Source organism: Lepus europaeus, chromosome 1 (assembly GCF_033115175.1).
Source record: "Lepus europaeus isolate LE1 chromosome 1, mLepTim1.pri, whole genome shotgun sequence".
NCBI classification, from domain to species: Eukaryota; Metazoa; Chordata; class Mammalia; order Lagomorpha; family Leporidae; genus Lepus; species Lepus europaeus.
The window spans coordinates 25247653-25270742 of NC_084827.1; the positions used below are offsets into that span (position 1 = coordinate 25247653).

The window sequence follows — 23090 nt, forward strand, 5'->3', positions numbered from 1 at the left end:
TCTTTACTTAGTATATACTAAGTTGATCTTCTGTATATAAAGATAATTGAAAATGAATCTTGATGAAGAATGGAATGGGAGAGGGAGTGGGAGATGGGATGGTTGCAGGTGGGAGGGAGGTTATGGGGGGAAAAGCCGCAACAATTCAAAAGTTGTACTTTGTAAATTTATATTTATTAAATGAATTAAAAAAAACTTGTAGAGGTGTGTAGAAATTCAGGCAAAAATTTGAATGAAAGGTCATTAGCTGGTTTCTAATATATATATAGATAGATATATAGATATAGTAGATATAGATGTATATATAGATTTATTTGAAAGGCAGAGTTACAGATAGGGAGAAGGAGAGAGAGAGAGAGAAAGAGAGAGAGAGAGAGAGAGAGAGAGAGAGAGAGAGATCTTCCACCCGTTGGTTCACTTCCCTAGTGGCTGCAATGGCCAGAGCTGGGCCCATCCGATGCCAGGAGCCAGGAGCTTCTTCTAGGTGTCCCATATGGGAGCAGGGGCCCAAGTACTTGTGCCATCTTCCACTGCTTTCCCAGGTGCATTAATAGGAAGCTAAATCGGAAGTAGAGCAGCCAGGCCTCAAACCGGTGCCCATATGGGATGTATACATTGAAAGCAGTGGCTTTAACCCACTGCACCACAGTGCTTGCCCCTCTAATATATCTTCTGGGTGCTCTTTACCCAACTTGTGTGTTGTGAGACAATTTGAATTTCTGTAAGCTATTTTCCCCATAGTCAAGACCATTTCTTTCTTTTTTTTTTTTTTTACTTGAACATCAGTTCTGAATTGCAATTAAAACTTAAAGCTTAAAAAACTGCAATTTTTGTTAGCTGTGTAATTTAATGCTTTTTCTCCATACTCAGCTGGCCAACAGCTAATGGGATACAAAAATACAACCATCTTTTTCTGAGCACTACAGTAAAGAAGGGTATCACTATGGATGAACAAAAGGCCCTTTGCAGTGGAAACAGTGATCACTACCCAATAGCTTTAGAGGGGTTAAGGTTTCTCTTAATTTGTGCCCTTAGGGACTTGAAGACTAATTTAGTAGGAAGAAAAGACATATTTTCACAGTGCAGTCATTTCTTTTCTTTGTGGAAGGCTGCTCCTCTCGAGGTTTTTGTTATCCCTCCACCTTACCCTCACTGAAATGTGTCTTCCTGCTGTTCTTCTGTTTTTCTCCTTCAGAGTCTGTACTGTCTCATTTGTTGTCAGCTAAATGGAATTTATTATGCTGCTATTTTTTAAAGCTATTTGAAAACATGATTGTTGTACATCTCTTATTACAGCCAGTTCATTCAAAGAAATAAGGAAATGGAAAGAGAAATAAGCAAAGTTGACATTTTCCTGTCAGAATAAAAAAACACCTGAAAGCCTAAAATCAAAGAAGCTTAGACTTGAAGACTAAGTTATCACTGTTTGCAGAAATACATCCAAGTATAAAAATGGTTTTACTAAACAGATTTTGTCTATCTTCTTGGTATCAACTCTAGTGAACTTGAATTTCAAATCTAGGATTTTTTGATTATACCTCTCAATTCCCTTTAATCTGGCTATCTTTCGGTTATTCTTTAGGTTAAATTTTTTTTCTTTTTAGCAGTTAGGTGCTTCATAGCAACCTCTAGTTATCTATTTATCTGCAGTCATTACTCGTATCACCCCTTATTTTCCCATAGAGACTTCTTTATGGAAAATGAAGGATTTTAATTCAGAATTGAAGGACAGGAAGGATTTGTGGTAGAGTGTATTTAGAAAAGCCTAAGCTATTTCCATGGAATACTGTATTCCACAGGGCTTTAAAAACTTGGAAGGAATATAGAGTTATGTCAGTCCACCAACTGGAAAAAATACAGTGAAGTAGATAAAGTAGACATTTCATTAAAAGGTTATTACACTTGGATTACTACTAATAAAGTAAGTTACTGACCTGTAGAGCAAAAGGTACTGTTGGTATCTCTGGTTAAAACAAAATTATATATACATATATTTGTAAATGATTTATTTATTTGAAAGGCAGAGTGAGAGAGAGAGAGAGAGAGAGAGAGAGAGAGAGAGAGAGAAATCGAGAGAGAGATCTTCTATCTACTGGTTCACTCCCCAAATGTCTGCAATGGCCAGGTCTGGGCCAGGATGAAGTCAGGAGCCAGGAGCTTCTTCTGAATTTCTCATTGGATAGAAGGGCCCAAGCACTTGGGCCACCTTAAGCTGCTTTCCTAGGTGTATCAACAGGGATCTGAATCAAAGATGAGCAACTGGGGCAAGAACTGGGGCCTATACTGGGATGCTCCCATTGCAGGTGGAGGATTAATTAATGCCTCAATGCCAGCTCCAAAAGAAAATTATATTTAATAGAGCCAATCTGAGGAAAATTATGTGCAAAAGGATTAAGATGTTAGATAGACTTTAGAATACTGCAATATGACCGCCTTGCGGCGCCGGCACACCGGGTTCTAGTCCCGGTCGGGGCGCCGGTTCTGTCCCGCTGCCCCTCTTCCAGGCCAGCTCTCTGCTGTGGCCAGGGAATGCAGTGGAGGATGGCCCGAGTCCTTGGGCCCTGCACCCCATGGGAGACCAGGAGAAGCACCTGGCTCCTGCCATCTGATCAGCGCGGTGCACCGGCCACAGCGCGCCAACCGCGGCGGCCATCGGAGGGTGAACCAACGGCAAAGGAAGACCTTTCTCTCTGTCTCTCTCTCTCACTGTCCACTCTGCCTGTCAAAAAAAAAAAAAAAAGAATACTGCAATATGAGACTTAGCTTAAGATTACTTTCTAACCACTTTCTAAAGAAGCTTTGAAATAAGTATTAAAATTAATTATGAGGTCTGTCCAAAACAAGGCTATATTCATTTAAAATTTCTGTATTTCTAAGTACTCAAAATTAAGTGATAAACTACTTTATTATTAATGTTTTATTTAATATATTTATCAAATAACAAAATAAATTAATTATAGGACTGCAGCTTTGCCTTTACTGGATCAAAACTGAGAATTTAAATTTTTGGGTGAAATTTCCTAACTCTAAACAACACTCATTTTGGTTCTCATCAGGATATAATACCATTACTCTGAAAACATATCAGATATAGTTGTTTTTAAGAATTAGCCTTATGGTTACCAATGCAATCTTGCTAGTATAAAATGTAAAAATTGAAAGTAAATTGAAGTTAGAACTAAAAAAATTACTTATTATATTGTTATTTAAAATACAGCATTATATTATACCTGTATTTGGTTAGTCAACATTCCTGCTGTTTTATTCCAATACATAGAGCTTCTATTTAAGGTTCAAAATTATATCACATTTAAAGATTAAATAATTCAAAATAGGCATAAAGCAAGCTACATGGACTCTAAAGTGAACATCAAGTAATTTACAAAAGCATTTGACACTTGAACAGTTAAGAATTGGGATTAACAGAACTTTGTTTCTGAAAAATTATAATTAGGGAAAGAAATCTAGCAGCTCTATACTGGAAAGTGAAGAGAAACTATAGATAAGGTTTAACTGAAATAGCTGGTGATTATATTTTCTCTTAAAATCTCAGTAAGACGGAACTGAATTAGTGGTAGTCAGAAGTAACATGATTATAGATTATTCTTGTGTTGCTGAGTCTGTAGACTCATTCCATCAACAACTGCCTCTGATCTCTGAATTCTTAATGTGGGAGTCCTTAGATGAGCTTCAAAGAGAGTAAACTCCATCTGTTGCCCTCAATTCAGGAGGTGAGCGAGGTTGGGAGGTACCAATGCATATTGGGAAATAGGAAATGAGAATCTTAGGGAATATCAGAGAGGTAGGGACCACAGGACTCGTAAGGTAGCATAGCAAAATGATTTAGTCTTTCATATCCATGGAGGATAGGTTCCAGGACCATGGAGGATACCAAAGTCCATGGATTCTTAAGTACCTTACATAAAATGATGTAGTATTTGCCTATAACCTTTGCACACCCTCCTGTTTGCTTTAAATAATCTGTAGTTTACTTACTACCTAATACAATATAAATGCTATGTAAATAGGTGTTAATACTGTATTGTTTTGGAAATAATGACAAAAAGAAAAGGTCTATACATGTTCAGCACAGATGAAACCTTTTTTCCAAAATATTTTCCTTCTTTGGTTGATTGAATTCCAAGATGTGAAATACAAGGATACAGAGGATACAGAAGGCCAACTGTATAGCTGTTTCACTATGGATTTCTGCTTTGTGAAGGATTTTGAATTTGTTTAGGTTTATTTTTATGGGACACCAAAAAATAAACCTAAACACAATGCACAAAGTCCCCTTTTTAGTATGTTTTTAAATATAAATATATTGAAGATTGTCACAGTTGCTCCACAAAAAGTTGTCTTCAATTGGAAAGGCGTGATGAAGACACACTTACACAACCAATATAATTGAACCAAGCATATTTTTTTTGGTAACATTCTAAATAGCATGCTCCTCTACTCCCCCATGTGGTTAATGAATAATTTTATATACTTATCAAGCCATTCAACATACTAGTTAGTACAATTAGTAGCAAATCCTAATTCCTGTAGAAATGTTTTCATTTCTTCAGACTCAAGCTCTTTACTATCTTTAAAAAACTTTCACTTTTGCCTGGTTTATAAATTCTTCAATTCATTTTCTTAAGTTTTAATGATACTTTTATTCATAAATGATATTAAACTTTTAGTAGAAGGAAAGAATGGTTAGTTTTAGCCTTTAATTAACTGATAGTTGTAAGTATAATATTATTTTTAAGTGTTCAGCTCCAAAGACATGGAGAACACCTAATGGCTACATAATCAAGATGGATACACAGTTCACTATCAGAGCCAGAGAACTTCAAAACATCTACAAATGCATATTGCTGAAAAATCTCTCTCAAGATGAGAGGCTGGATGTACTCCTAACACTTAAGCACACTGTGAAGGTATGTTAACTTTCTGTTAGCTTCAGGGTGTGGGGGTCACGATCAATCAATCAAAAGTTGAATACTAAAAGAAGCAAATTATTTTTGCATTAAATAATTATAAAGATTATTAATATTTGTATATGAAATTTTATTATTTTATCAACAAATATATTGTTTAGGTATAATTTGGGGATGGGAAAGAAGGATGCACTTTTCTGTGAAGGGAGGAGAGAACTTGCACTTTGCTTATGGTCTTGTCAAAATATTGGAGGAGTTTGTGGATTCAAAAGGCTTCCATATGGCCGGCGCCGCGGCTCACTAGGCTAATCCTCTGCCTTGTGGCGCCGGCACACCAGGTTCTAGTCCCGGTCGGGGCGCTGGATTCTGTCCCGGTTGCCCCTCTTCCAGGCCAGCTCTCTGCTATGGCCCGGGAAGGCAGTGGAGGATGGCCCAAGTGCTTGGGCCCTGCACCCCATGGGAGACCAGGATAAACCCCTGGCTCCTGCCATCGGATCAGCGCGGTGCGCTGGCTGCAGTGCGCCGGCCGCGGCAGCCATTGGAGGGTGAACCAACGGCAGAGGAAGACCTTTCTCTCTGTCTCTCTCTCTCTCACTGTCCACTCTGCCTGTCAAAAAAAAAAAAAAGGCTTCCATAGCCTAGGCAGCTCATGTCAAGTGCCTCGGATAATCACTGACATCATACATAAGAGTGTTAATTGTTAAATTAACAACAGGAGTCACTGTGCATTAACTTCCCATGCAGGATCTCTGTCCTCAAAGACTTGTATTATGAGAGTTAATAGTAAAACTTGTTCTCAAAGATTTACTTCATTTTGGTGTATTAAGCGGAGGATAGTCTTATGTCTCAAAAGTTATATTTATGTCTGAGTGTTTGCAAAAGATGTATCATTCTTGGGTTCTTCTTTAAAGAAAATTAAGTTTCTCAAATAAATAATGCTAAAAAAAGTGAAATTAACTTTGAGATGCAATAACTTTGAAAAGCCCTTGTCTGGACTGTTGAAGAACAATTTTTTTTTCATTTTCTTTTTCTTTCTCACATGAAATGTTGAACTCTTTACCTAGAATAATCTTCTGTGTATAAAATTAATTGAAAATACATCTTAGTAAAAATAAGACTGGGAATATGAGAGAGAGGAGGAAGAGGAATGGGAGAGCATGTACAGTGGGAATAATTACTATGTCCCTAAAGTTGAATTTATGAAATGCATGCAAATAGATAAATAAATAAATTTTAAAAATAATTTGGGGATGGTTATGATTGATATATTAATATTTACCTAAGAATTCTCAAAAACATATTGTGGTACATTATGAATATAGAGTATGAGTATTCTAAATATAAATATACATTTATTCAATGGGTGCAAATATAGAGCATAAGATTAATACTTAGTTCAATAAAGCAATGTGTACATTTTTTTAGGCAGAAATACAAAGAGAATGAAATTATATATTATAATGAAATTAGAACCTATGTATTATTTTGTGCCTTGTTTATTGTACTCAAAATTAACGTAGAAGATTTGAGCTTGTTATTATTGATAATGACAGTGCATCCATTTCCATATATTATGTAATGCTCCATTGTATGATTAAGCTATAATTTTATTAAGCATTTACATTGGGATATTTGGTTCTAACTTTTAGCTACAGTGAACAATAGATCTATATGCATATTTCTCTGAAGCACTTAAAAATAGAATTTTTGAGTCATAGATTACGCAGCTCTTCAAATTTTATTATTAGATAATGCCATTTTTTAAAAAATTAGTTGTATCAGTTCATACTCTTGTCAGTAATATTTTATTTCTTCTGGAATGTGGAATTAGTTTGCTGGATATAAATTTTGAAAACAAACTCAGTGGTTTTTAAAATTTTGTACTGATATTTTTGTATTTTGTATAGGAACATGCATGTAAACTGACCCAGGAAATCCTAGAATTGATTGACAGAGAAGTTGACCTTATGATGAGAGGAGTCAAACCTCATAACCTTGAAGGGCTCAGAAAAAGAATTGCAACACTCTTTTTTCATTATATCAAAACACCTCTGTTTAATCCTGAAGTTGCAAGACACCTTAAGGTACTCCACTTTAGTCTCTGCATTCCTTTTTTAAAGTTTAGGATGTAATATAGCAAATTGAAGGATATTCAAATTTTGCCTACTGCTTTATTTGGAAATCATATGGAAGACCATCTTATTGGTGAGATTTTCTTTAAGTGATTTTCATCTTTATATTAATAAATTAAGCTTACTATTTTAACTTCTATGTCTGCATTTCTAGCCTTAAATTCTTGCCTAATTTTTGAACCAACTTTCAACTTAGTATTGCATTACATTGAATGTATTGTGATCTTTCACACCTGCATGCTTTTGCACACACAGTTGCTTATGCCTGGAATGCCATCCTCTAGCTCATCTTGCCAAACTCCTCCTCATTTTTAAACTCAGACTTCATGTCTTCTTAATGGGGGCTCTGAGGTAGTAAAACTATTCCTAGCTGAAATCCTACCTTCTAATTTGTTGGATTTTTTACTTTGGCAAACACATTATAAATAAATTATAAATCTATAAATATAGAATACATTGAATGTATAATATAATTATACATATAATTAATGAACATATAATCTATGTTTTGGCTACTGTGAATAGTGCTGCTATAAACATGGTGATGCAAGTATCTCTTTGATACAATGAATTAATGTCTTTTGGGTATATACCCTATAGCGAGATTGTGGGCTCATATGTGAAGTCTATTTCTAGTTTTTAAAGAAATCTCCATACTGTTTTCCACAGTGGCTACACTAATTTGTATACCTCAATAGTGTATAAGAGTTTCCTTTTCTCCACATCATCCATCTTCACCAGCATTTGTTGATCACTGTCTTTTGGATTTTAGCTATTCTGACAAAAGTGAAGTAATATTTTATTGTTCCTTTGATTTGGCTTTCCCTGATGGCTAGTAATTTGAGCATTTTTTCATATATTTGTTGGCCATTTGTATTGCACCCTTTGAGTATGGTCTGTTGAGGGTCTTTGCCCAATTTTTAACTGCATTGGTTGCTTTTATGTTTTTGAGTATTTAATTTAAAATGTATTTTTAAAAATTTCCCTTTTAATTGTTAGCTATTTTTTTTTTGACAGGCAGAGTTAGACAGTGAGAGAGAGTGAGAAAGAGAGAAAGGTCTTTCTTTTCCGTTGGTTCACCCCACAATGGTTGCTGCAGCTGGTGTGCTGTGGCTGGCGCACTGTGCTGATCTGAAGCCATGAGACAGGTGCTTCTCCTGGTCTCCCATGCAGGTGCATGGCCCAAGGACCTGGGCCATCCTCCACTGCACTCCCGGGCCACAGTAGAGAGCTGGACTGGAAGAGGAGCAACTGGGACAGAATCTGGTGCCCCAACCTGGACTAGAACCCAGCGTGCCAGCGCCACAGGCAGAGGATTAGCCTATTGAGCCAAGTGCTAAAAACAACAATCACACACCGGGTTCTAGTCCCGGTTGGGGCACCAGATTCTGTCCCGGTTGCCCCTCTTCCAGGCAAGCTCTCTGCTGTGGCCCGGGAGTGCAGTGGAGGATGACCCAAGTTCTTGGGCCCTGCACCCCATGGGAGACCAGGAGAAGCACCTGGCTCCTGCCATCGGATCAGCGCAGTGCGCCGGCCACAGTGCGCCAGCCGCGGCGGCCATTGGAGGGTGAACCAACGGCAAAAGGAAGACCTTTCTCTCTTTCTCTCTCTCTCAATCATCAACTGATGATTCCATCAATTAGCTATTGTGAATTGAGCAGAAATAATTAACTCTTTCATGTGCTGATTTAGGTTTGTTTGGGTAAATTCTCAGAAGTGGGAAGGCTGGGTCATATAGCAGATCTATTTTTAGATTTCTGAGGAATCCCCATACTGTCTGTAATGGGTTGTACTAGTTTATATTTCCACTGTCAGTGTGTTAGGATACCTTTTCCTCTACATCCTTGCCAACATTCATTGTTTTTTTGATTTTTGGATGACAGTCATTTTAACTGGGGTGAGGGGAAACCTCATTGTGGTTTTGATTTGCATTTCTCATTTGGCTATAGATTCTGAACATTTTTTCATATATCTGTTGACCACTTAAATTTCATCCTTTGAAAAACACCCATTCATGTCCTTTGTCCATTACTTAATTGTATTGTATGTTTTGTTGTTGAGTTTCTTGAGCTCTTTATAGACCCTGGATATTAATCCTTATTTTCTGTAGTTTGCTAATACACTCTCCCATTCTGTCAGTTACCTCTTCACTTTATTGAGTGCTTCCTTTGCTATGCAGAAGCTTCATAGCTTAATGTAATTTCATTTGTCTATTTTTGCTTTTATTGCTCGTGCTTTTAAAATCTTTTCCAAGAAGTCTTTGGCTATACCATTGTCTCACAGAGTCTCACCAATGTTTTCCTCTAGTAATTTGATGATACTGAAATATAGATTTGAATCCTTAGCTACTGTGAGTTGATTTTTCTAAAAGGAATGCTAAGGGTCTTATTTCATACTTTTTCAGTCATAGATCGGATTTTCTCAACACTATTTGTTGAAGAGACTGTCTGTTCTCCAGGAATGTTGCTAATATATTGTTTATCAATCCTTCGTTGAATAGGTAGCCCACAAATATTTTTTTCCATTCTATTGGATGTCAATAACTCTACTGATTGTTACTTTTGCTGTGCTAAAGTTTCTGAGCTTGATATAATTCATTTTTTTAGTTTTTCTTTTGTTGCCTATGCTTTGTAGGTCTTGTGCAAGAAGTCATCCACAATTCCAATGTGTAGAAGTCTTTTCCTTACGTTTTGTTACAGCAGCTTCATAGTCTCAGGTCTTAAATATAGGTCTTTGATCCATTTTGAATTAATCTTTGTATATGATGAAAGGAATGAATCTAATTTCATTCTACATATATACATTCAGTTTTGACAGCATCATTTGTTGAAGAGATTATCCTTACTCCACTGTTTGGTCTGACCAGTTTTATCAAAAATCAATTGGCTGTATGTATGTGGATTAATTTCTGGGCTTTCTATTCTGTTCCCTTGATCTATGTGTTGATGTTTATGCCAGTACCATGCTGTTTTAATTAATATAGCTTTGTAGCCTCCAGCTTGATTTTTCCCCTTTAGGATTATTTTGGCTATTCTTGCTCTTATGTGATTCTATATAAATTTTACGGTTACTTTTTCTAATCCTGTAAGGAATGTCATTAATATTTTGATAAGGGGTACATTGAACCTATAGATTGTTGTGTTAGTATAGATGTGTTAATGTTATTGATTCTTCCAATCCATGATCAAGGAATATCTTTCTACTTTCTTGTGTCCTTTATGATTTCTTTCATCAGTGTTTGATAATTTTCCTTGTAGAGATCTTTCACTTTATTGGTTAAATTTATTGTTAAATATTTGACTTTTTTGTGGCTGTTATGAATGGTATTTCCTTCTTGGTTTCTCTTTCAGTGACTTAATCAAAAGGGCTCCTGTTTTTTGTGTGTTTATTTTGTAGCATGCAACTTTACTGAATTAGTTTATTAATTCTAACAGCTTTTTGGTGGTGGATGTTTAGGTTTTTCATAAACAACATCTTGCCATCTGCAATCATGGGTATTTTGATTTCCAGTTTTCTAATTTTGATGTCCTTTATTTCTTTCTCTGCGCTAATTGTTCTTGCTAAAACTTCCTGTAGTGTATTGACTAGGAGTGGTGAAAACGGACATCCTTGTCTTGTTCCATATATTTGGAGAAATTATTTCAGCTTTTCCCCATTGAGAAAGATATTGACTATTGTTTTGTCATGTATAGCCTTTCTATTTTTGAGACATGTTCCTCTATATCTAATTTGTGAATTGTTTTTATCATGAAAGGGTATTGAATCTTATAAAATGTTTTCTCTGCGTCTTTTGAGATGACCATATGGCTTTTGTTCCTCATTCTGTTGATGTGATTTATGACATTTATTGATTTGCAAATGTTGAACCACCATTGTATTTCTTAAATAAATCCCACTTGGTCATGGTGTATGATCTTTTTGATGTGTCTTTGGATTCTATTTGCTAATATTTTGTTGAGATTCTTTGCATCTATGTTCCTTAAGAATATAAAGTCTGTAGTTCTTTTTATAAAAAAATATTTATTTTACTTGAAAGAGCTGCATAGAGACAGAGGCAGAGAGAGAGAAGTTTTCTATCAACTGATTTACTCCCCAAATGGCCACAATGACCAGAGCTACACTAATCCAAAGCCAGGAGCCAGGAGCTTCTTCCCAGTCTCTCAGACTGGTGCAGGGACCCAAGCACTTGGGCCATCTTATGCTGCTTTTCCATGCCATAGCAGAGAGCTGGACTGGAAGTGGAGCAGCCGGGACTCGAACTGGTGCCCATAGGTAGGCTGGCACTGCAGGTGGAGGCTTTACCTGCTATGCCTCAGCGTTAGCCCTCTGTAGTTTTATTTTTATATTGTATCTTTATTTGCTTTTGTTGTCATAGTGATGCAGGCCTCATAAAAAGAGCTTGGCAGAGTTTCATCCTGTTCATTAGTTTGGAATAGTTTGAAAAGTATTGGAATTAGTTGCTCTTTAAATGTTTCATATAATTCAGTAGTAAGCCATGAGATCTTGGATTTTTTGATGTTTTTGATGGAAAATTTTTGAATACTGTTTCAATCTCATTGCTTATGGGTCTGTTTTATATGGTCTATAGTTTTCTTGATTTAATCTTGATAGGTTTTATGTAATCAGAAGCTTATCCATTTCCTCAAGGCTTTCAAGTTTGTTAGCATGTAGTTTTTTATTTTTTATTTATTTATTTTTGACAGGCAGAGTGGACAGTGAGAGAGAGAGACAGAGAGAAAGGTCTTCCTTTGCCGTTGGTTCACCCTCCAATGGCCACTGCACCTGGTGCGCTGCGGCCAGCGCACCGCGCTGATCAGATGGCAGGAGCCAGGTGCTTCTCCTGGTCTCCCATGGGGTGCAGGGCCCAAGGACTTGGGCCATCCTCCACTGCACTCCCGGGCCATAGCAGAGAGCTGGCCTGGAAGAGGGGTAACCGGGACAGAATCCGGTGTCCTGACCGGGACTAGAACCTGGTGTGCCAGCGTCGCTAGGTGGAGGATTAGCCTGTTGAGCCACGGCTCCGGCCCAGCATGTAGTTTTTCATAGTAGTTTCTTATGATCATTTGTATTTTAGTGATGTCCATTGTTATGTCTAGTTTTTCATCTCTAATTGTATTTGAGTTTTTTCTCTTTTTTTCTTTGTCATTTTGTCTTGTGGTTAATCTATATTGTTTATCTTCACAAATACCAGCTTTTCTTTTGATTGAACATTTTTGTTTGTTTGTTTTTAGTTTCAATTTCATTTATTTATGCTCTGATCCTTGTTAAATTTTGCCTTCTGCTGATTTGGGGTTTGGTTTGTTATTGTTTTTCTAAGTCGATGAAATGTATCTTTAGATATTTTATTTCAGACATTTCTTTTTTTTTTAAATATAAATACTTAATACTACAAACGTCCCTCAATACTTCTTTTGCTGTACCTCACAGATTTTGATGTGTTGTGTTTTCATTTTCATTTATTTCAAGTAAGTTTTTAATTTCATTCTTAATTCTTCTATGACCCATTTATCATTCAGCAGCATGTGTCTAACTTCCATGTGTTTATGAATATTCTATTGTTCTTGTTAATTTCTAGTTTTATTCTTTTGTGTTCTGAGAAGATACATGTTATGATTTCAGTCTTTATAAATTTACTAAGACTTGATTTGTGGCCTAATATATGTTCTGCGTTTTAGAAAATATTTCACGCACTGATGAGAAGAATGTGTTTTCTGTAGCTGTTGGATGAATTGTCCTGTAAGTGTCTGTTAGGTCCGTTTGCTTGATAGTATGTTTCTACTCCAATGTATATTTATTGATTTTCTGTCTGGATGATGTGTCCATTGATGAGGGAGATTTTGAAGTGGCCCACTATTATTGTATTGGAGTCTATCTTTCCCTAATAGTCTAATAAGTCTAATAGTATTTTCTGTACATATCTGCTTAGTCTTGTGTTGTGTGCTTATATATTTATGGTTCTTCCAACTTCTTATTGAATCAAACATTTTGTCAAAATGTAATATCATTTTGTCAAAATGTAATATCATTTCCTGTCTCTTTTTGCAATTTTTAAAAGTATTTATTTGTTTATTTGAAAGGAAGAGTTAGAGAAAGAGATGGAGAGAGAGATCCTCCATCCACTGGTCCACTCCCCAAATGGCTGCAACGGCTAGAGCTGAGCCAATATAAAACCAGGAGCCAAGAACTTCATTTGGGTCTCCCATGAGGTTGCAGGTGCCCCAGGACTTGGGCCATCTTCTGCTGCCTCTCAAGGCACCTTAGAAGGGAGCTGGATCAGAAGAGGTACAGCTAGGACCCAAGTTGTTGCCCATATGGGATGCCAGCACTGCAGGAAGCACCTGAACAAGCTGTACCATAGTGCCAGCCCCTACAGTTTTTGTTTTAAAGTCTGTTTTATTTGTTATGAGGTTAGATATTGCTGCTAATTTTTAGTGTCCATTTGCCTGATATATCTTTTTGGATCCCTTCACTTTCAGTCGATGTGTGTCTTTCTTTTAGGCAGCATAAAGTGGGTCTTTAAGATTTAAGTCAAAAGACCTAAGTCTTTTGGCTGGAGAATTTAACCTGTTTACATTCAAGAACAGTATTGATGGATAAGAAATAACACCTTTCATTTTGTTGATTATTCATTATAACTTTTCAGTTGATGAATTTGGTGGTGTCATGTGTTTCATGATATTTCTTCTCAATGCAGAACTCCCTTCAGAATTTCTTGTAAGGCTGGTCTGGTAGTGGTAAATTCTGTTAGTTTTAACTTGTCTGGAAAATACCTTATTTTACTTTTGAAGGATAGCTTTGTGGGTTATCATGTTCTTGCGTTGGAAGATTTTTATATTTTACTTTTTACATTTTTTATTTTATTTCTATTTTTTGAAAGATTTATTTATTTGAAAGTCAGAGTTATAGAGTGGGAGGGAGAAACAGAGAGGTCATCTGCTGATTCACTCTCTTGATAGCCACAACAACCAGGGCTGGGCCAGGCTGAAGGCAAGAGCCAGGTGTTTCCTCCAGGTCTCTCACATGGATGGCAGATGCCTAAACACTTGGGTAATCTTTAGCTGTTTTTCCCAGACAATTAGAAGGAAGCTCAATTAAAAATGGAGCAGCTAGGTTTCGGGACCAGCACCTGTATGATATGCTGGATTTGCAGGCAGCAGATTTAACCAGTTTGCTACAGTGCCAGCCCTGGAAGTTTTTTTCTTTCTTTTTTTAAAGATTTATTTATTTATTTTAAAGAGTTACACAGAGAGAGTGAAAGCTAAGAAAGGGAGAGAGAGATATCAGAGAGATCTTCAGTCCTCTGATTCACTCCCCATGGCTAGGGCTGGGCCAGGCCAAAGCCAGAAGCCAGGTCCTACCTCTGGGTCTCCCAAATGGGTGGCATAGGCCCAAACACTTGGGCCATTCTTTGCTTCTTTTCCCAGGCCATTAGCAGGAAGTTGGATTGAAAGCAGAGTAGCTAGGACTTGAAGCAGCACCTACATGGGATGCCGGCATTGCAGACAGTGGCATAACCTGCTGACCCCAACTTTATTTATTTTTTTTTATTTTATTTTTTGACAGGCAGAGTGGACAGTGAGAGAGAGAGAGAGAGACAGAGAGAAAGGTCTTCCTTTGCCGTTGGTTCACCCTCCAATGGCTGCCGCACCTGGTGCGCTGCGGCCAGCGCACCGTGCTGATCCAAAGCCAGGAGCCAGGTTCTTCTCCTGGTCTCCCATGGGGTGCAGGGCCCAAGGACTTAGGCCATCCTCCACTGCACTCCTGGGCCACAGCAGAGAGCTGGCCTGGAAGAGGGCCAACCGGGACAGGATCCAGCACCCCGACCGGGACTAGAACCCGGTGTGCCGGCGCTGCTAGGTAGAGGATTAGCCTATTGAGCCACGGCGCTGGCCTATTATTATTATTATTATTTTATTTTTTATTTATTTATTTTTTTTGACAGGCAGAGTGGATAGTGAGAGAGAGAGACAGAGAGAAAGGTCTTCCTTTTTGCCGCTGGTTCACCCTCCAATGGCCGCTGCGACTGGCGCATCTCGCTGATCTGAAGCCAGGAGCCAGGTTCTTCCCCTGGTCTCCCATGCAGGTACAGGGCCCAACGACTTTGGCCATCCTCCACTGCCTTCCTGGGCCATAGCAGAGAGCTGGCCTGGAAGAGGGGCAACTGGGATAGAATCCGGCGCCCCGACCGGGACTAGTACCCGGTGTGCTGGCGCCGCAAGGCGGAGGATTAGCCTGTTAAGCCATGGCGCTGGCCATTATTATTTTTTAAGACCTTGAATATATCATCTCACTCTTTTATGGCTTGTTGTAGGGTTTCCACTAAGAAGTCTGCTGTTAGTCTAATTGGTTTTCCTTTAAATGTAACTTGATACTTTTCTCTTACCATTTTAGGATTTTCTCCTTTCCTTAACTTTTGACAGTTTGACTACAATATGTCTTGGAGCAGATCTACTTGGGAATTCTTTGAGTTTCTTATATCAGGATGTGCATGTCTTTTTCAAAACCTGGGAAATTTTGAAGTATAATTTCATTTATCCTCTTCTCAATGCATTTTCCTTCTCTTCTACTTCAGGAATAACTATACAAATAAATGAGCATTTAAAGGTATCCCATATTTTGCATAGACTTTCCTTATTTTCTTAAATTTATTTTTTTCTTTGTTGCCTGGGAGGGTTTTTTGAAAAGTCTTGTCCTTGAAATCAGAAAGTATTTCTGCCACTTAGTTTATTCTGCTGAGTTGAATCTCTCAATTGTATTTGTTTATTTCACTGTTGGAAATTTAATCTTCAAAATTTCTATTTGGTTCTTCTTTTCTCCTAATTGGCTTAATATAATTTAATTAGGACTTTACTTTTGGTGAGAGTCTTTTTTAAAAATTATTTGGTTCTTCTTACTGAGTTCTGTCTCCTTAGTAGTATTTTCATGTCACTCATTGATTTCCTCATTTCTTTTATAAATTTCCTCCTTTCTTTAATCTGTCTGTATTCTCTTGCATCTCATTTTGTTACCTTACAATCAATATTTGAATTCTATTTCTGCCATTTAATAGATTTCCATCAGTTCAGGATGTAATTCTTGAGGACTATTATTTCTTTTGTTAGAGTCATGCTACCTTCTTCTTCATGTCTCCTCTGTCCCTAAATTGATATCTATGTCTCTGGTGTAATTGTCCCTTCTTTATTTAGTAAGTTATATTGGAAAAGAGTTTATGGTTTAGCAGGAATGCTGGTATCACTTGGCTTATTGTTTTGGCTTTGGTTCTAGGTGAGCCCAGGGGTGTCATCCCTGGTGATTTCCTTTGTTTTAATCAACGTCAGTTGTATCTATAAGTGACACAGTGGTCTAGGCTGCTACAGTTCATAGAGATGGAAGTGTGGCTTTGAGATGAATGTGGGTTTCCTGGGGTGTGTATCTTCAGTCCACAGAGAGTTTAATGTCAGTCTCCTTGGTGACTGAGGGAGATAAAAATAACTGTCCCCTAGATCCACAGGCAAACATGAATGATGCTAGGGTTTGTGACACCAATTACTGTGGCTCTAGGATGTGTGATGTGGGTGGGCCTTATTTTAGGTCTTTCTTAGAAAGCCCAACTGGTACAGTGATTTATAACATCAACATCCCTGGGTTTGTGACTAGGGGATATGAACTGAACCCCTGCTATAGCCCTATAGGATGACTATAAGGTATTTAGGAGATTTTGCTCTGAGAGATAAGACTCAAAAGAGGTAGAATGCAGTTAGGTTGGTTCTTTCCTAGTTCCACCAGGTATATTCCAATGGGACTGAGGAAATTAGAACTAAGTGTTACAGTCCTGGTGTTTCAGGGTACAGTGAGATCATTACCCAGATCACCCATAATGGGAACCAGGTTTTTATGGGCTATTGCTGCCAGCCTCTAGAAGCTTAGGGGAACCACATGGCTCACATAAAGTCAGTGGGTGTAGCTCTGGGGCTAATGGTCCCAAACTCTCACAATTGCAAGATGCAGGGGATCTCCACAAGTTGTACTGACTCTGACTTCTATTCCTTCTAGTATTAGGGGATCAGAAGTCTGCTGTATGATTTTCACAGCCTAGTCTAACACTTTTTGTAGCTTAGGGAGTGGAGGAAGATAATGTGGCTCTCTTTCTCAGAACTTAGCAGTTGTTGAGACCCCTTGCAGCTCCCCAGGCTGGAGTAAAAGTCAGTGAGTGACTATAGAATTTTCTCTCAGCTAAGTTTGTGGGCGGCAGGGTATGCAGCAATTTCTTCCTACCTTGACTTGATAAGATGGCGGCTCAAAGCTGGCAGTTGGCTGCACAGGGTGCCAAATGTAGCAGTGTTTCTGTTCTCCCCCTTCTTGTCCCACAGAGTCTTTGCTGTTTTGTCTTTTCTCCAGTAAAAATTTCTGTCAGACTCATGGAAACGTGGTCCTTTCTGTATTTTTTTGATATCCCAGCATGGCTACACTCTATCCAGCCACCTTGGATCCTGTGTCTGTGTTCTTTATAATACCTATCACATGGCTGTAATTATTACTGAACATATCTGTAGAGATAATTTGAGAGAACTACAAATTTAACATGTATTTGAATTAATGTTCTCCAACTCCTGGATGCTCAGTATCTGTGGAGATTTTGTTCTTGGCCACCAAGATAAGTGCTTCCTTGCCTTTTATTGTTGCAGAACCGTCTAAAACACAGGAAGTAAATTTAGGGGCAGGAGGAGGGAAACTGATACGAAAGGATTATAAATAGTGTTTTATTTCAATTATTAGTTTTAGGGTTATACAATCATCCATTGGTATCCGCAAGGAATTGGTTTCTAGAACCCCTCTCAGATATAACAAGTTCCTTATATACATGCTGTAGTATTACATGTAACCTATACACATTTTCCCATATACTTTAAATCATCTGTAGATTGCTTACCTTACCTAATACAATGTAAATGCTATACAAATAGCAAATTATTTCTATACTATATTTTTTCAATTAATAATGATAAGAAAAGTTTGCACATGTTTAGTGTAAACACAATTAAAATATTTTAAAAATATCTGCAATTGACGCCGGCGCCGTGTCTCAATAGGCTAATTCTCCGCCTTGCGGCGCCGGCACACCGGGTTCTAGTCCCAGTCGGGGCACCGGATTCTGTCCCAGTTGCCCCTCTTCCAGGCCAGCTCTCTGCTGTAGCCCGGGAGTGCAGTGGAGGATGGCCCAAGTGCTTGGGCCCTGCACCCCGTGGGAGACCAGGAGAAGCACCTGGCTCCTGCCATCGGATCAGCGCGGTGCGCCGGCTGCAGCGCGCCAGCCGCGGTGGCCATTGGAGGGTGAACCAATGGCAAAGGAAGACCTTTCTCTCTGTCTCTCTCTCTCACTGTCCACTCTGCCTGTCAAAAAAAAATATCTGCAATTGATTGACTATGGATGTGAATGGTTTGGGTCTTTTAATTAAAAGGCTGAATAAACATTTTTGACTTTTTCAACAAAACAAAATTTCAATATTTAGTCAAAACTTTTAGAAGAATATAAGTTACTTAATTTCTATATTCTTTTTAATTGATTTTTTAAAAAAAATTACATTCCAAAAAGAATATTAAAATATATAACAAAAGTCCAAAAAATTTGTCCATTATTTAATTTCAGTTAGTGTTTTATTTATCCAATTAAAGACCAGTTCAATTCCTAGTTTTTTTTTTTTTTATAAATTTTACTTAAGTATATTTATTTGAAAGGCAGAGTGACAGAGAAGGGTGGGAGAGAGACAGAGAAAGAGAGAGAGATCTTTTATCCACTGGTTCACTCTTCAAATACATGCAAGTGCCAGAGCTGGGCCAGGTCAAAGCCAGGCCTGGAATTCATTCTTGATCTTCCACAAGGGTGGTACAGACTTAAGTACTTGGTTCATCATCTGCTACCTCCCATGGTAAACATTAGCAAGAAGCTGGATCAGAAATAGATACAGAGGCAGAGCACTTAACCCTGGGCACTCTGATAGGGGGTGTTGTCACCCCAAGTGCCAAATAGTGGCTTAATCCACTGTGCCCACCTGACCCTGCTTTCTTATGTTAAAGGTAAGTTTTATTTGAGAGAGAGATGGAGTTGGAGCCAGGAGCCAATCTAGCTTTCTCATGTTATACTTGCTATGAGTCTGCCTCCTGCTTTAGAATGACAATGTCATTGATACCTATGTATCATCTTTGTGTTTTCTGTGTCTTACATATTATAAGGCACACAGGAAATGTTGAAAAATGTTTGTGATTGAATAAGATTAAATAAAAGTAATATATTGGTAATGAAATAAGATATACATATTTTAATGGGAGTGTTAAGCAGTTGCTCACACAGACAGCAACTGTAGGGGGGATTAATTCAGTAACCTAGAAAACAAGCTAAATAATCTCTGAACTCCTTAGAATATCTGCTTAGATATTTAAATTATTTAGAATACTTAGAATATTTGCTTACAACAAAGTGCTGTAGAATCACCAAAGAGGAAGGTCAGATTCCCCAAAGAACATGCTGTGAAGAGTTTCTAGTGTAATGGGAAATAAACATTTCTTTTGTTTATTTCTGTTCCTGCGGAGAGGTCGACTTGGTAATGGACTTAAGGGTACTGACAATTTGGATGACATTTGAAGCTACTAGAGTACAAGAAAGTGTAATAAACTGTGGGACTTGATTTTTTATCTGCAAAAAGGATATAAAAAAATTTAAAAGATGTAAGAGCTTTCATATACAGGCAAAATTACAACAGTGGAAAATGACGGCTGATAGCAGAAAGAGGCAGATACATTGTACAATAATCAAAGAACTGTATTATATTAGCACAATATCATAGTATTTGCTTATAAAAATGTCCTGACATTAATAATTTTTAAATTATATTATATATGTTATATTTATAAGGCAAGGAATATTATACTATTTTAGAAAGAATTCTATTAATCATAATTGAATTAGGTTAAAGAGGAGGTAATTTTTAGTTATTTGGAAATTATGCTTATAAGGAATTTATTTCTCAAAGTAAATTAATGTGCTATTATTTAAGGAACATACACTTCTAACATAAAATAATCAAGTAAATTAAGTACCTTTTGCTTTTTTTTAAAGATTATTTGTTTTTATTGACAAAATAATTGTACATATATATGGAGTACACTATAATATTTCGATACATGTATAGATTTCAATGATTAAATTAGGATAATTTGAATACATTGCTTCATATATTCAAGATTTCTTTGTAGTGTGAACATTCAGAAGTCTTTCTTCTAGCTATTTAGAAAAATACAGTATGTTATTGTTAACTATTGTTACCCCACTGTGAAATAGGACACCAGAATGATTATTTTTACAATAAGGAAAAAAAGTACTTTTTAATTCAATAAAAGTAAACCTCTATGAGGTTTAATTTATAATATATATAAATATATATATACATATATAAACTTAATTAACCTTGAAGAACATATTATATATGTTACATATAACATATATGTTAGGTTTGTATATACATATATATATATATATATATAAACTTAATTAACTTTGAAGAAGAACCCAAAATGATAGCACTTAGACATAATTATAACTTATGATACATAAGGATATCTTCCACTTAATGAGGTAAATATTTGGGAACAGATTTTACTATTAACTTTCATAATACAACTCTTTGAGGACAGAAGTCCTGCATGGGAAGTTAGTACACAGTGACTCCTGTTGTTAATTTAATAATTAACACTCTTATGTGTGATGTCAGTGATTACCTGAGGCTCATGATATGAGCTGCCTAGGCTTTTGAAGCCTTTTGAATCCACAAACTCCTTCCATATTTAGACAAGACCATAAACAAAGTGGAAGTTCTCTCCTCCCTTTAGAGAAAAGTAAATCCTTCTTTGATGAACATTTCTTTCCATTGGGGTCTCACCCACAGAGGTCCTGCGTGTAGGTCAATTTTTGCCACAGTGTCTTGGCTTTCCAGCCTGAAAAGCTTTCGTGGGCTTTTCAGCCAAATCAAAATGTCTTAAAGGCTGATTCTGAGGGCAAAGAGCTACTTAAAGCAACTGTCATTCTATGAGTCAGCTGTGTGGACTGCTTCCCATATTGGAGCATTAACTCCTTTTTAATTCTATTATTATTACCAAACACTTAATCCTCTTTATATGATCACTTTAATACTTAGTGCTATATATATATATATATATATATATATATATATATAATCACTTTAAACTTAATCCTATTCATATGCTCACTTTAACACTTAAAATACTATTTTTACTACCTAGTTTAAGGGGATTTGGGATCCCATGGGAAGTTCTTAACTGTACTCATAGAAGTTAGTTCGTAGGAATGTATGCAGAACTATACATTTTATGGTTACAAACTCATATATTTCATAATTACAACTTTAGGAACATGATTATTCTTTCCACCATGCCCACTTCCCAGACTCTCACCCCCATTCCTCCTCCCTCTCTGATTCCCAATCTTATTTTTACTAAGATCTATTTTTTAAAAAAACGATTCATTCATTTATTTATTTGAAAAGCATAGTTACAGAGAGGCAGAGGCAGAGAGAGAGAGAGATCCTCTATCCACTGGTTCAATCCCCAAATGGCTGTAATGGCTGGAGCTGGGGCAATCTGAAGCCAGGAGCCAGGATCTTCCTCTGGGTCCCCACATGGGTGTTTTCCTAGGCCATAGCAGATAGCTGGATTGGGAGTAGAGCAGCTGGACATGAAGACACATTCCACATGGGATTCTGACACTGCAGGCAGTGGCTTAACCCACTATGCCGTGGCACTGGCCCCTACTAATATCTATTTTCAATTTACTTTATACAAATATGATTATCTCTTTGTTGAGTAAAGAGTTCAACAGTTAGTATGGGAAAAAAAAATGTTTCCTCAATAGTTAAGACAAGGGCTGTTCAAGATACCTGGATTGATTTCTGGCATTTATATTCTGTTCCAGTGGTCTATCCATCTGTTTTTTGTATCAGTATGAGGCTTTTTTGATTTTGACTACCCTGTAGTATGTCTTGAAATTTGGATCTGGTATTGTTATGCATCCAGCTTTGTTTTCGTTGTATAAGATTGATTTAGCTATTCAGGGTCTCCTGTGTTTCCATATGAATTTCAGAATCATCTTTTCTATATTTGAGAAGAATGTTCTTGGTATTTTGATTGATACCACATTGAATCTTTAAATTGATTTTGGTAGCATGGACATTTGATGATATTGATTCTTCCAGTCCATGAGTATGGGAGATTATTCCATTTTTTTGTTTCTTCTATTTCTTTCTTTAATGTTTTATAATTCCCATTGTATAGATCTTTGACATCCTTGGTTAAATTTATTTCAAGGTATTTGATTTTTTTGGAAGTCATTGTGAATGGGATTGATTTTAGAAGTTCTTTCTTAGCCATGTCATTGTCTGTGTATACAAAGCTGTTGATTTTTGTGTGATGATTTCATACCCTGCTACTTTACCAAAAACTTTTATAAGTTCCAATAGTCTCTTGGTGGAGTCTTTTGGATCCCCTATATGTAGAATAATGTCATCTGCATGTAGGGATAGTTTGACTTCCTCCTTCCCAATTTGTATCCCTTTGATTTCTTTTTCTTGCCTAATGGCTCTGGCTAAAACTTGAATAGCAATCGTGAGAGTGGGCATTCTTGTCTGTTTCCAGATCTCACTGTGAATGCTTCCAACTTTTTCCCATTTAAAAGGATGCTGGCTGTGGGTTTGCAATAATTTGCCCTGATTGTGTTGAGGAATGTTCCTTCTATACCCAGTTTTCTTAAGAGTTTTCATCATGAAATGGTGTTGTATTTTGTCAATTGCTTTCTCTCTGTCTATTGAGGTAATATGGTTTCTGTTCTTCAATTTGTTAATGTAATGTACCACATATATTGATTTGTGAATATTGAACCTGCATACCTGGGATATACATATCCCTGTACACCTGACATAAATCCCACTTGGTCTGTTTAAATGATCTTTCTGATATTTTGTTGGATTCAATTGGCCATAATTTT

The 23090-nt window shown here is 37.0% G+C and overlaps 1 protein-coding gene across 1 annotated transcript in view; it reads left to right on the forward strand.

The window, feature by feature from the left end:
* The window catches only part of IQUB (IQ motif and ubiquitin domain containing), a 101410-nt gene that overhangs the window by 58115 nt on the left and 20205 nt on the right, over positions 1-23090 (forward strand). Inside the window, exons 8-9 of the mRNA XM_062195287.1 lie at positions 4758-4928; positions 6836-7012. Coding sequence (XP_062051271.1) covers positions 4758-4928; positions 6836-7012 — 348 coding nt within the window. The remainder of the gene's footprint in view (positions 1-4757; positions 4929-6835; positions 7013-23090) is intronic.